Genomic DNA, 12,360 nt, shown 5'->3' on the forward strand with positions numbered 1-12,360 from the left:
TGCTTTTAAATCTTCTTTTTCTCAGATTTAGAAAAAAAAATTACAAAAGCCATGTTCTTTTATATCAAGTCCAGAATTAGTAACATATGGGAAAAAATCTGTATGTGGTCATGTTTGGTAATGTCCTTGTACCTTCTTTGTAGAGCTTTTTCAAAAGTCAATATAATGTGACACATAACAAGATGCAGGGAGAGAGATCACTAAGCAAAACATTAAATAGACATTTTAAAGTGCAACTTCTAGTTAAACCACATTCCTCCTTTTAGCTTCAGTTTTCAGGAAGTTTCCTGTAGCTTGCCATTCTTATATGTTGTCATAGAACAGGGACTTTTTGGTTATGGTTATTTTGGGAGGAAATAGTGTGATTTTGGTGGCAGCTCTTCTGCCCCTGCTGGCTGGAACAGTGAGTTCATCAGCATCCCAGGGTAGTGTGGCTGTGAAAGTGCAATGCTTTAGGTGTTAAGGATGCTTCCTGTCTGGTTCACGTGGGTGGGCAGTTATGTGTTTGCTGTTCCAGGAGGTAGCAGGGACCAAGGGAGAAAGAACAGCTAGAAAAAAATGAGTTGTCCACTTTGCACAAATCAGGATGTCAGCTGAACTTTCAGCTAATGGTGTGAGCAAGCATCTGAACAAGAGTCTTGAGCAGACTGCTGCTGTAGCTGAACTCCAGTCACTGTTTAATTCCTTGCCTGGGCTTCCCTGGTCTCCTTTAAGTCCAAAGAGAAACACAGCACAGCCAGACTGTGATGTGACTCATGTCCATCACAGCCAATGTCTCATCCAAGTGGGAAATGACAGATTAGCCTGTCCTGTCCTCTCAGCCTTGCTCAGGTTGCATGATTTTCAGAGGACATGGTTAGTATGTTTATAATTTCTGACTTTCTGAGGGCTGAGAAAGCGGGTCATTAAATAAGAGTGAAACAAACTCTTAAGAGACTTGTGGGACAGACAGCTTGGAGAGGGCACTGGCAGCCTTGCTGAGCTCTGCTGCTGTTTTGTGGCACTGCTTTGTAGTGAGTTAGGACTTTACTCGGTGTTAACAGAGGCAGGAGGACTTCATGGGATTAAATGAGAATGCTAATGATTTTAGTCTTTAATAATTAAATACAAACATATTTCAGAATGCTGATCTTGTTACAAGAAAATTATTTAGAGACTCTAGAGTCTTATTTCACAAGATCGTCTTATTTTCATCAGATCAACTTCTTCAGAAGAACATTAAAAGGGTTTACTACTTGTAATGCTGTAAATCAGTGCATTCACCAGTTTAGGTTTTAAAAAAATCCTACTCATTTCATAAAAAGGCAGTGGTATGAGCCAAATATTCAAAACGTCTTAAAATGTGTGGCATGGTATGAAAGAGGTACTAAGATTCCATTGAATGTTGCACTCAAGAAGGAGATAAAAATGCTTTTAGATATGAAGAATTAAATATAATCCATGCTGTCAGACGGCAGACTTCTACCTTAAAGCCAGCCACTTAATGAGAGAGGTCTGGCTTTGTGCAAAGATGCATCTCATCTGTAAGGTGCATGGAAAAGGACTTGGAAAGCCTTGTTTGAAGCACCAGCCACTGCTGTTCATTTATCAGCTGTCCCTTTATCAGCCTTGCTTGTGAGTCAGCATGGAGAGGTCATTCCCAGGAGCAGAGCAGGTTATGAGGAGCTAGGAGAGAGGAGGCAGGTGCTCATACAGGGGTAGTTGAGAAGGAACACAAGATAAGCATTTCCTCCTTGTCCCAAAACAGCAAACAAATGAGAAATAGTGATTATTTGGTTATCTCTGCACTGTTTCATAAGGAGGGATAAAAAGGAGTCTGAGTGAGGCAGTCAGAACAACTGGGTAGGAAAATGAACCTCATAGCAGCAGCTGTAGCTAGAAACACATGTGAAGGCTGTTGTTAAACATAACCTACAGTCAGAAGTAACTTCAGTTTGTAGGAGAGTGTAACTGAAAGTGCAAGAGAGCACAGGGTGCATCGCTGTCATGAAATTGTGATCATTTATACATTTTTTGAATTATGTACCTGCCTTATGATGTAAAACTACAAATCATGCGGGAGACAATAGAAACTACTGGGTTCTGGAGGCAGACAGCCAAAGAGGGAGTTCTGCTTCTAAGCCAAAGGACCCTTGGAGTTTGGTGATATAACCCCGGGGTATAACAAGAGCAGCAAGGTTCTGAAATAAAAATGGAGATATTTTGTTTGATGGGCAGCTCTCAGATCATGTCAAACTAAAGACCTTTAAGGTTTCCTTTCACTTCATATCTTTGCCTTCATGGTCTGAGAATGATCACTTCTGAAAAGGTGGATTTCTTTTTCTAACATAATTCAAAATCCCATTGCCATAGATTCCAGCCGTCACAATTTTCAAGTCTTGCTTGTCTTCATGAGTCTTAATTTTACTTGCAATGACTTACTGGCATTGTGGTATTGTGTGTTTGTGTGTTAAAGGTACTCCTTATCAGACTTGTAGTGTTTTCTGATATGCATCAATTCTTTTCCTTAGACAGATAAAAGCCAAAGTAATCACTTTCAACATTTATTCCAAATACTGAAGCTCATGGGTTATGACTGGGCAGAAAGGTATGTACTTAAAAATAGTAATTATATACTGGTTTTGGTGGTTAATTTCTTTTTCCTCAAGAATGTATATAATATGTACATAGGAATTTCAGTCAAGTGCTCTTTTGAGGAGAGTCTCCTGCTGGTGTCCGTCCACCACCATGCTACAGCACACATCATGTAGGCATTTTGGATGAAACTAAGCTACAAGATGTGATGCTGGTGTGCAAATAATGGACTCCAGAGTACAAGCAGACATTTTGCCTGTAGAAGCCAACTAGTACTAGTCCAACAGAGAAATAAACCCTTAGAAATATGTGCAGTGTGAGCCTCAGGTCCTTATCAGCAGCCTTTTCATTCTGTGTGTCCACTCCTGCTGGTCTGATTTATTTGTGGATGGAGTCATTGCTGTGTGTTTAGGATGTGAAAAACAGTCCTGTCTCTCATTTAACAGCTTTTTTATAACTGCCTGATGTGAAAAAGGGAAACTATTTTTAAGAGACTTCGTGGCATAGCTTCTGGGATATTGTGTGGTCACATATTAAATTATTACCTCTTAAAGTATTTTATTTTAGCAGAGATCAGAATCTGAGTTTGTGAATCATGCTTCAGGCTCAAAGTATCTATTGCAGGGAAGCGTATCCCTGTTGTTATTCATTGTAATTACCAATACTGTTAGCAATCTGAGCAAAGGTCAGTAATGGATCTCCAGACTAAATCATATTCCTCTCTGCCAGACTGCATGTCTTTTGTGGTTATAGATAGGGTTTTAGCCTTCAGGAATACCAGCCTGCCTCCTTTCACAGTGCTTAAAGTTGTCCTAAAATTACCTTAGATTCTGAATCAAGAATAATGCTTGGGATTATTACGAGCAGAAACAGTGAATGCTTTATTATTAGCAATGATTAATTATACTGTTAGCTTAATGTGGCCACAATAGAATTATTATGACTCCTTTTCTAATTATATTAAGAGATCTCTGTTGCCACAGTAATTTGATCTGTCTACATCCTGCCTCTCCTCAATTTATTGCAAATTATTGCATTGAGCTTCTGTACTAAAGCTACTAGCAAGAGATTCCTGAGAGCACACAAATGACCAGGCTATCATAACTCTGATCATAATTTTCCCATTATATAATAAGTATGGAGCTTAGTTGCTGAAATGAGAGTTACTGATTATATCACTGAGCTTCCCACGTTGGAGTGTTATTTATTCAGCTGTTATTGCTCTTTCCTGGTAGAGAATCCAGCTCTGAACAAACACTGCAAATGTTTCTCTTGATTGAAATATAATTTTGGTCCTGCTGCTTCTCAACACAGGTGCCAGCATGTGTCTTTTGGTCTAGTTCAAGGAATGAAGACTCGGAGAGGAGAAGTAATTTTTCTGGAAGATGTTTTAAATGAAGTTCGCTCAAGGATGTTGCAAAACATGACTTCCACAAAAAGTTAGCTATTTCAGGTCTTATTAGCTTCTTTTGATGTTCTGTGTTGATCACATTGTGTCATCTTTTCCACCCTTCACTTCTCCCTGTATTGCACTGATCACAGTAATATGCTCCTTTTCTTTCTTTTTGTAGTAACCATAATATAAACAACATTACAATAATTCTTTGCAACTCTGTGAACTCCCCCAAATTGCAGATTTGCAAATTCTAACATTCAGTGAAATTATTTTATCATGTACTGAGAAGGAAGGTACCTACCTTTTGGGGACAATTGTTTTTTTCTGGAGGGACAAATTAGTCAGTAGTAGATTTGGGGCTGGAGTTCAGGGATCAGTCAGATTTCATTGAAAGGATTTATAGCTCTGACAACTTTCTCTGGCAAGAGTGACCCTCACTTGCCTGCCACTGCTGCCTTGTCACCCTGCCAGCCTCGTGGCTGTTCCCGAGTGCCAGAGAGGTCACTGCTCTGCCCCAGATTGTGCTGAAGAGGGGGTTTGCCTGCGCCTCACTGGACTGTGGCTCCAGGATCGTTTCCTCCTGATGCACTACAGATCCAAGCAGTTCTCAGTGAAATGCTGCCCCCTCTTGTGCTTCTGGAGTTAGGTGCTGGATTGAGTCAGCGATCTGATCAGCTTAAGTAGTATGCATCTTCCTTGCTCTACCTCCTCAGCTTTTTTGAAACAGATGATTTTCCTTGTAAAATGGACAAGGAGGTGGTGTCCCTGCTCGTGGCAGGGGGTTTGGACTGGATGATCTTTAAAGGTCTCTTCCAACCCAAAGCATTCTGTGATTCTCCCAGTTCAGATTCCCTCAGTATAGTCAGTTTAGATATTTACAGTGGATGGCATGAATACTCCCTAAATGTACATCCAAATGGTCCATTAGCCATTGGAACAACTTTTTTTGTTTATGCATCTTGTATCACTTGGAGCTATTTATCAGTTTTTCACGAAAATCTGCATTTCCCTGATCTTGGAGATTGGCTGTCATATTTGTGAAACGGAATTCAGTGTAGCCTGCATAATCTGTCATAATGGACCCTCCTTACTTCAAAATCTGTGCTACACATACAAGGGGAAGTGGGAAAAAGCCCATGTGAAACAGCTGTTTTCAGCTTTTAATAAAGATTTATATCCTGGACTCCTTGTTGCATGCATCCTGACAATTTCCATATTGCTAGTTTACAGTTGTGGAAGGTCTGCTCTTTTTTGGCATCTCCAAGTCTGAGCAGGAGTCATTATGGTGCTACAGACTTAACAATGTTTTTCTGTTTCTCTTCAGCAACCAAAGAGACCCAAGATCCTGTGGAGACAGCGGAGAAGGTTGGTCTTGCAGCACTCATAATTCAGGTGAGTCTGAGCTGCCTCACTGTCTACAGTGTCTGTGAGAAGCTGCAAACTGAGATGAAGAGCCGTGTCTGGGTGACATCAGTTTATTGTTCCAGGACTTCCGGGGCCTTCTGTCATCTGATTACCAGTTCAGCTGGGAGCGAGCTCTCCAGAGCCGGGGAGATACAGGGGTATTCTTGCAGTACACCCATGCCAGACTCCATAGGTAAGAGGAGCATTTCTGCACAACACAGTCTGACGTGAATTTTAACCTTATTAACTCACTGCTTTGCTACGTAGTAATGCTAACTCCTTAAATATGACACATGTTCACTTTTTCAGCAGAAGTGTGAGTTTAAGATAGAAATCATTGAGACTCTCCAGAAGAGCAGGCCTATTAAAATTAATTTTCTGCCTCATTTCCATGGAACTGAACTAACTGTTCATGTAGTTTCTCAGTTCTAGGAACACCTTCTCTGTGGTTTGTGTCACTGATGAGGAATGGTTGCCTAGAACTAAGGAAACTGATGTAAAAGCCAAAATGCCCACACTTGTAAAACACACCACATCACAGAACTTGGTAGTTTTGGCTACCCACAGTAACTAGTGGATTATTTTTAACATTGTTATTTCCCACTGTTGACAGCCGAGATTAAAGGGAGATCCCTTCCTGTTCACTCAGGTCAGACACTTGACATGTTTAATTATTTTTTTTAAGAGTTTCAGAAGAGTCCACTTTGAACAGTTTTATCAATTATACTGAACTGCCAGAGCAGACCTCAATATGTGTTTTCATGTAAGATTCCTTCCTGGGTGAGACCAAAGGTGTGAAGCAGGTTGATGTTGTGAGGCAGTGGTAGCAGGACATGGTGTTCAGGGAGAACGTGCAAGCCTGATCCTTTTTTCTGGTCTGTTCTTCTTGTACTCCCTTGTCATGTATTGGTGGTTCCAGGGTACCATTAGTGGGGGATTGTCTACCTCCCTAGTCCTTTTAGCTTCTGGACCTGTTGCCCATGCATGTCTTTAATCCTGTTGATAATTGAATGGCCAGCACACATTTTTAATTTTTTTTAATCTTAGGTTGAAGTCAGCTAGTCTGTTTCAGTGCTCCATTCAGCTTGAGCTGAGCCTACTCTGTTTTCGTAAAAACACAGATTACTGTGGTTTTTCTGTTCAGCATTGCTAAGAGGTGGTTTTCATCCAACATTTGTTTTCCATTCTTATGTTTTAGTTTAGAACAGATGCATGGGAATGCAGAGCTAACTGATGTGAATGTGTCATGCTTGCAAGAGCCAGATGCCATCTCTGTTCTTCAGCATCTCCTCAGGTTTGTCTAGTTTTCTTTCCAAATTCCTTTTCCCTTCAAATAAATATCTGGATAAGCCACTGAGCTATTGAGAGGGCACAGACTGCATGATTGTAAGAAAAAATGGCTTGTTTGAGGCAATGGCTTGCCTTTTGTGCCACATGGATTGCAGCATTTGAAATGTTCGTGGCTTTAGAAGCCATATGATAGAAAAAGCAGTATTTGGAACATACTTGGTGTACACAAGCCTCCTAATTATTTATTGTCTTCACAAAAGTGTGCTCAGCTCTGTATAAACATTAGCTGCAGATCTGCTTGGTCCCTCATGTTCTGTTTTTGTCATGTGAGGAAAGAGAGAGGCGGTGAGGTACATGAAGTACATGTGTGCACATTTGGGGGCTCAGCATCCTTCAGAGCTACTGAACATGCACAACTGGTACCTGTTAATAACAGTGGTGTTCTTCATTAATTCAGTCTTTAGGTTGAGCAGTTTATGTTTTCACTAGTTCATAGATGTGTAATTAAACTTGGGAGACAAGGGAGTTGTCAGTGTTGCACAGCCTGTGATGGAGTCAGAAACAACCTAAGCTTTCAGAGTTGCTACTGAGAATTCCTACTGAGTATACTGCATTGCATACTGTGCAGTGCCAGCAAGAACTTTTTTGACCCTACTAAGACCTTCCTGAGGCCATCTGTCTAAAATCAGGACTTCCAAAAGTCATGCCAGTGCACCAGGTGGCTCCTTTGACCTGCAGATGTGGGCTGCAGAGCCCTGCCATGAACTGTGACAGCCTCCAGAGGCCTGCCTGCAGCCCATCATTTGCTGCACGCTCTCTTGAGCAACAGCAGGACCAGCCAGCTCTCAGCAAGACCAGTAGTGTCTTATTTATGCAGTGCCATTGTATTTCACAGAAAACATGTGAGCTGTTCCTTGGGACTTTTTTATACTCTTACATATCTGCTGAGCTGTTGTTACCACTGTGTGCTCCCCAGTTCTGCAGCTTGTGTTAAAGAATGGAAGATTCCATGGCAGTTCAGCTTGGACATGCTGGCAGGGATGGGCCTGGGATCTGAGCAGAGATCAGGAAGTCCAGTCCCCACTCTGAATTTGAAATCTCTTCAGCCCTGCAGGTGTTGGTACCTTCTTGCAGGCTGTGAAAAAGGACAGCAAAACACACGAAAAAAAAACATAGCTATCATGACTGCCTGTCTACCCTGTCTAATACTGTCTTACAAAGTCAAGTGTATTGTGTAAGTTATGTAGGATGACCCTGCTTGAGCAGGGAGGTTGGACCAGATCACCCGTTTTGGTCTTTTCCAACTTTAACCATTCTGTGTGATTCTGTATTCCAGGATTTGTCTTTTTCTAATGTTACAAGATTCCTTTTATCTACTTAAAATGCTAAGCTGCATTTACTAAAGGCAATGTCCTCTAAGGGACTATTTTGACTTCCTTGGTTATTTAACACGTTTTTTGTTCCTAGAAACGTACAATTAGTGTTGAGATGTAAAACCAGACATAATGTTCCAGGAACAAATATAGCTCTTGTGTTCTCTTTGCTATAGCCTGCCTCCCTGAGCTGTTTGCATGATGAGGAGCAAAAGCAATCTCCTTCAATAATAAGTGAACAAGGAAGGAATAATCATTGTGTGCTGATGACATGGCTTAGGTCTGCTTCAGAAGATTAGTTTTGCTAATTCTACAGCTGTGGTTGTGTGCCTGTTCTGACTTCAGCAAGTCTGATGAGCCTTCTATCTGAGTACATCTTGTACCACTTCAGCACCAAACAATCGTTTTGCTTCCTTCACAGGTATGATGAGGTCCTGTACAGATCTTCTCAGGATCTGCAACCCAAGCACATTGTCAGCTACCTCCTCACACTGAGGTAAGGTGTTTGCTGATACTGGCCGTGTCTCCAGTGAGGACAGGTCTTCTTGAGCTGGCTCTGCAGCCCTCACATCTGCACTGCTTTGAAGAGTAAAAATAGTGGGAAGATGCAAATTTGTGGCACAGTTTCCCTGAAGCAGGAAATATATAAAGTAGGATAGCAAATAATGTAATAAATAGTTGAGATTAAGGCTGGAGCCAGGACCCTCCTGACAAACTTAACAGCTTTTAAGAAAAAATAATCATTTGGCTGAAACACAGTATCTGAACCCAAAATCATGCTGGACTAATGATGTCTTAAGGAGCAGATTTTAGCTGATAACATCCTCTCAATATCAACATTTCAGCTAGGAAATTTTATCCAAACCACTTTTAACCACTATCTCAGCCCATGAACAAAGCTTGTTATTAGTGTAAGTCATACTGTGGATCTGACTCCCAGAGGGAGTGGACAGCACCATGAAATGCTGTAGTAGGCTTGGTGGAGGAAGCTGTAGAGCCTGTGTATGGGGAAGGCTTTAACAAGTTAAGGAAATTGTGCAAAGAATCATGCATCTTGGGAATGATACGCTCTCAAGGATCTTCCCAGATCAGTCTTGAGACTGTTCTGTGGGTTTTTTGGGGGGAGAGAGGGCAGGGAGTGGGAAGGTATGTGTGAAGCAGGGAAATGATTTGGGGGTTATTTTAGGAGAATGAAATTGTCAGGGCATGCCATCAGCACCATGCAGGCTACAGAAAACCATGCCCTCCTTCAGCCAGGTGAGCAGGCTGTTGGAAATCAGCCTGTAGCATGCTGCAGTTGTGGGTGGCTCTTCCAGTTCTGCTGCTTTCTGTAGCCCACAGCACTGCTGCGTTTGTCAAGTGACTTGCTCCTTCTCACCGTTCTCCTGTATTTTCCCTTGCAGCCACCTGGCAGCTGTGGCACACAAAACCCTCCCTGTGAAAGGCAGCGCCCCCACCGTGGCACAGGTGCGGCACTGCGGGGTTGGGGGCTGGAGCCTGGAGGAAGGATCCATCAGGGCTTTGCCAGCCCAGCCGTGTCACCACTGGGGAGAATACATGAGCCCGCAGGCGGAGGAGCCAACAGCCAGGCTCTCCCGTGGGCGGAACCGCTTAGGGAAGGCAGGGATTGCTGTTCACAGCTGTGCCTTCCGGAAAGGGCTGCTCTGCTTGATCCTCCAAAAACACAATGCTCCCTAAGGACAACTGCTCCAGACCCAGTCAAACACCTTGTCATCACCTTTCCTTCTAAATGTTTAAAGAGTAAACATTTGAGCATTTAACTTGCTCGTTGACTTTTGATGGTTTCCTTTAGTGGTTATGTGGGAAGATAAAGAATTAGGAGAGAACTGAATCTGTCTCCTCCCTCTTGCCACCTACATATCCCAAGTTGTCGGTATTGCCTTTCTAGCTAAAGCACAGAGGCTGACAACTGTTAATGTGCCATTCCAAATAAAGGTAAATTCTTTTTACTGATCTCCCAGGCAATGTTTGACCCCCTAACAACTCAGTAAATGATGTATTAATTACACTGCCTCTCTTATTTTCTTTCATCTATTTCAAAAGGAATTACCTATTTGATTTTGGTAGGAAATCACATTTAAGTGTTGAGCTGTGCTGTGGGGGGAAAACATTCAGTGGAATTGGTGGAGCTGCAGTCTGTATTTGAGCTTTGATACTGTAGGCATTCATTCCTTTGACTGCATCAAACTTCAAGGAAAACCTCAGTTCCTTATCCTGTAAATAAAAATAAGTATCTTGCAATGTGACAGCTTTCAAGAGCTATGATTTTTGGAGCAAGCTTGATAGAGCCCTTCCCAAACAGGCAGCTGTGTAACAGCTGAATGAGGGAGAGTGAAATTTCAAAGCAGCCCATAGTTGCTTGACAGCCTGTCACCCAGGCACAGCGAGGGGAGGGATTCCAGAGGTATCCTCTGGCTGTACTTGCCCCTGGTGCATGAAACATTTTCAGCTTTTAGTCATTGCATTCTTGTTCATGCATCTCTGCTTGCTGTGCCTCGAGGGCTGGGCTTTCCACGTTCCTTTGTTTGACAAAGTGTCCCTCTGTTGACAGTGCAATGGGCTGCAACAGCTGGTGTGAATTCTGGCAGCATTGGCGAGTTCCTTAATACTCAGGTTTTGTGTAGATCCGAGTCCCAGTGGGGGCTGAGACTGCACAGGAACAGGCTGCATGCAGTGTTCTCACCTCTGCATCTAACTGCTGTCCCAAGAACCACACCCTATTCTCTAGCACTACCCTAAAATGACTTTTTTCCTTGTTTTCCAGGCACGGCTCTGTCTCTTCCACGCAGCGCGCTCAGTTCTAGCCAACGGAATGAAACTTCTTGGCATTACACCAGTAACTCAAATGTAACGAGGCCATGTCCCATGTCAAGTCATATGTCATAGTAAAATGATTTTTTCCACAATAATATGCATCCTCTCCTGTGTGTCACTGCTGCTGCAGGCTGGAAACTCCATCTGTGCTGGCAGGTTTGTGTTCTCCATGCTACCAGCAGATGTGGCACAGTCATTTGCAGGGGCAAGGCTATCACAATCATTCTCTTCAGACATTTAGTGGCAGCAGTGTATTTAAGAGACTACTCTACCTGGAATTTCCCATGAAAGAGAACTGCTGTGTATTTGCCATGTAAATATCACATCCTTTTAGTAGAGGAAGTGGTGTTAACTGTGCTGCCCTAAGCAAAGTTCTCCACTCCTGCGGTTGCCACTGTGTACCAAGGCCTAATGGCACAATGGCTTCAAGTTCTGTCTGTTGTAATAAAAGGAGTTACTCAGAGCAGGCAGAGACCTTTTCCTGGGTGTTGTGCTGCACTCCTCCTTCAGAAACCTCAGCCAAGCCCAACTGCCAGCTGTCACACCCTGCTCCTCAGCCCTTCCTCAGACCCACTGACGCGATGGCTGGCAAGAAGAGACTGCTGCCCAGCTGGTGGAACAGGAAGCACAGTGTTCCCTCAGCCCTGTGCACACAGGCAGACGTGGCAGGTGCTGCTTAGCACCCCTCAGCCTCACATTGCTGTAGGGAGGTGGAGCAGCACCTGTGAGCTCCTGCAGGTGCCTGGCAATACCTTCCAACATGGAAGCCTCGACTCCGAAGAGCAACACTGTGGTGGAACAGTTGGCAAAAGGCAGAGGGGACCATCCTCTCCCACTGGCAGAGAATTTAGGCATGTTTGTTACTGCTGTGTTTAACATGCCCCACTTTCAAGTAAAACAATTCATGTTTAAAGAAATGTAGCCAAGAGTATGAAATTGGTCACATTTCAACTCCACTGTGAATGTCAGTGAGTTGCCCAGATGCGCCAGGGTCAGTTCTCCTCAATGTAGAGTTGAAATATCTGGAAGGCCTCAGAAGATGAGGAAGGACATTGAAGTTGTACAGTTGGCACTGATAAATTAAAGGTGAACATGCATTACAGGAGCCCTTTTCAAGCATCTGTATGCAGAGAGGTGCAGAGAGAAAAGATCTAGACAGAAACTTCATTTACACTTAAGCCAGAGGTACAGGAACAAGTAAAAACCTTCCCCTATACTATGCATAGAGGATCCCTTTACCATCTACAGCTGATATTAAAAAAACACTTAAAGAGTAAAAGGAAAGCCATAGCTTCAGAGTCTTTCATCTGACTTTTAAAACCAAACAAGAAGGCCTACCTCTAGTCACTCTGGGGTAGGTGATGCTCAAAGCAAGATTATTCCCTGTAGAGTTGCAGCATCTCGTGCTTAGTGCCTAGAAGAGGAACTCTTCCTGTCATGAATCAAACTGCAATTGCCAAGTATCTTAAGAGAAAATGGTGGCAGTAG

At 42.9% G+C, this 12,360-nt stretch overlaps 1 protein-coding gene across 2 annotated transcripts in view; it reads left to right on the forward strand.

Moving 5' to 3' along the window:
• The window catches only part of RARS2 (arginyl-tRNA synthetase 2, mitochondrial), a 29,899-nt gene extending 18,904 nt beyond the window's left edge, over positions 1–10,995 (forward strand). The window contains exons 13-20 of one of the 2 annotated variants that reach the window (XM_030944572.1): positions 2,511–2,587; positions 3,889–4,013; positions 5,295–5,362; positions 5,458–5,567; positions 6,573–6,668; positions 8,459–8,533; positions 9,441–9,504; positions 10,823–10,995. In XM_030944572.1, coding sequence (XP_030800432.1) covers positions 2,511–2,587; positions 3,889–4,013; positions 5,295–5,362; positions 5,458–5,567; positions 6,573–6,668; positions 8,459–8,533; positions 9,441–9,504; positions 10,823–10,909 — 702 coding nt within the window. In that variant the 3' untranslated portion in view covers positions 10,910–10,995. The remainder of the gene's footprint in view (positions 1–2,510; positions 2,588–3,888; positions 4,014–5,294; positions 5,363–5,457; positions 5,568–6,572; positions 6,669–8,458; positions 8,534–9,440; positions 9,505–10,822) is intronic. The other variant, XM_030944573.1, reaches the window with a different exon arrangement.
• The last annotated feature ends 1,365 nt before the right edge of the window (positions 10,996–12,360 follow it).

Source organism: Camarhynchus parvulus, chromosome 3, assembly GCF_901933205.1.
Source record: "Camarhynchus parvulus chromosome 3, STF_HiC, whole genome shotgun sequence".
Lineage (NCBI taxonomy): Eukaryota > Metazoa > Chordata > Aves > Passeriformes > Thraupidae > Camarhynchus > Camarhynchus parvulus.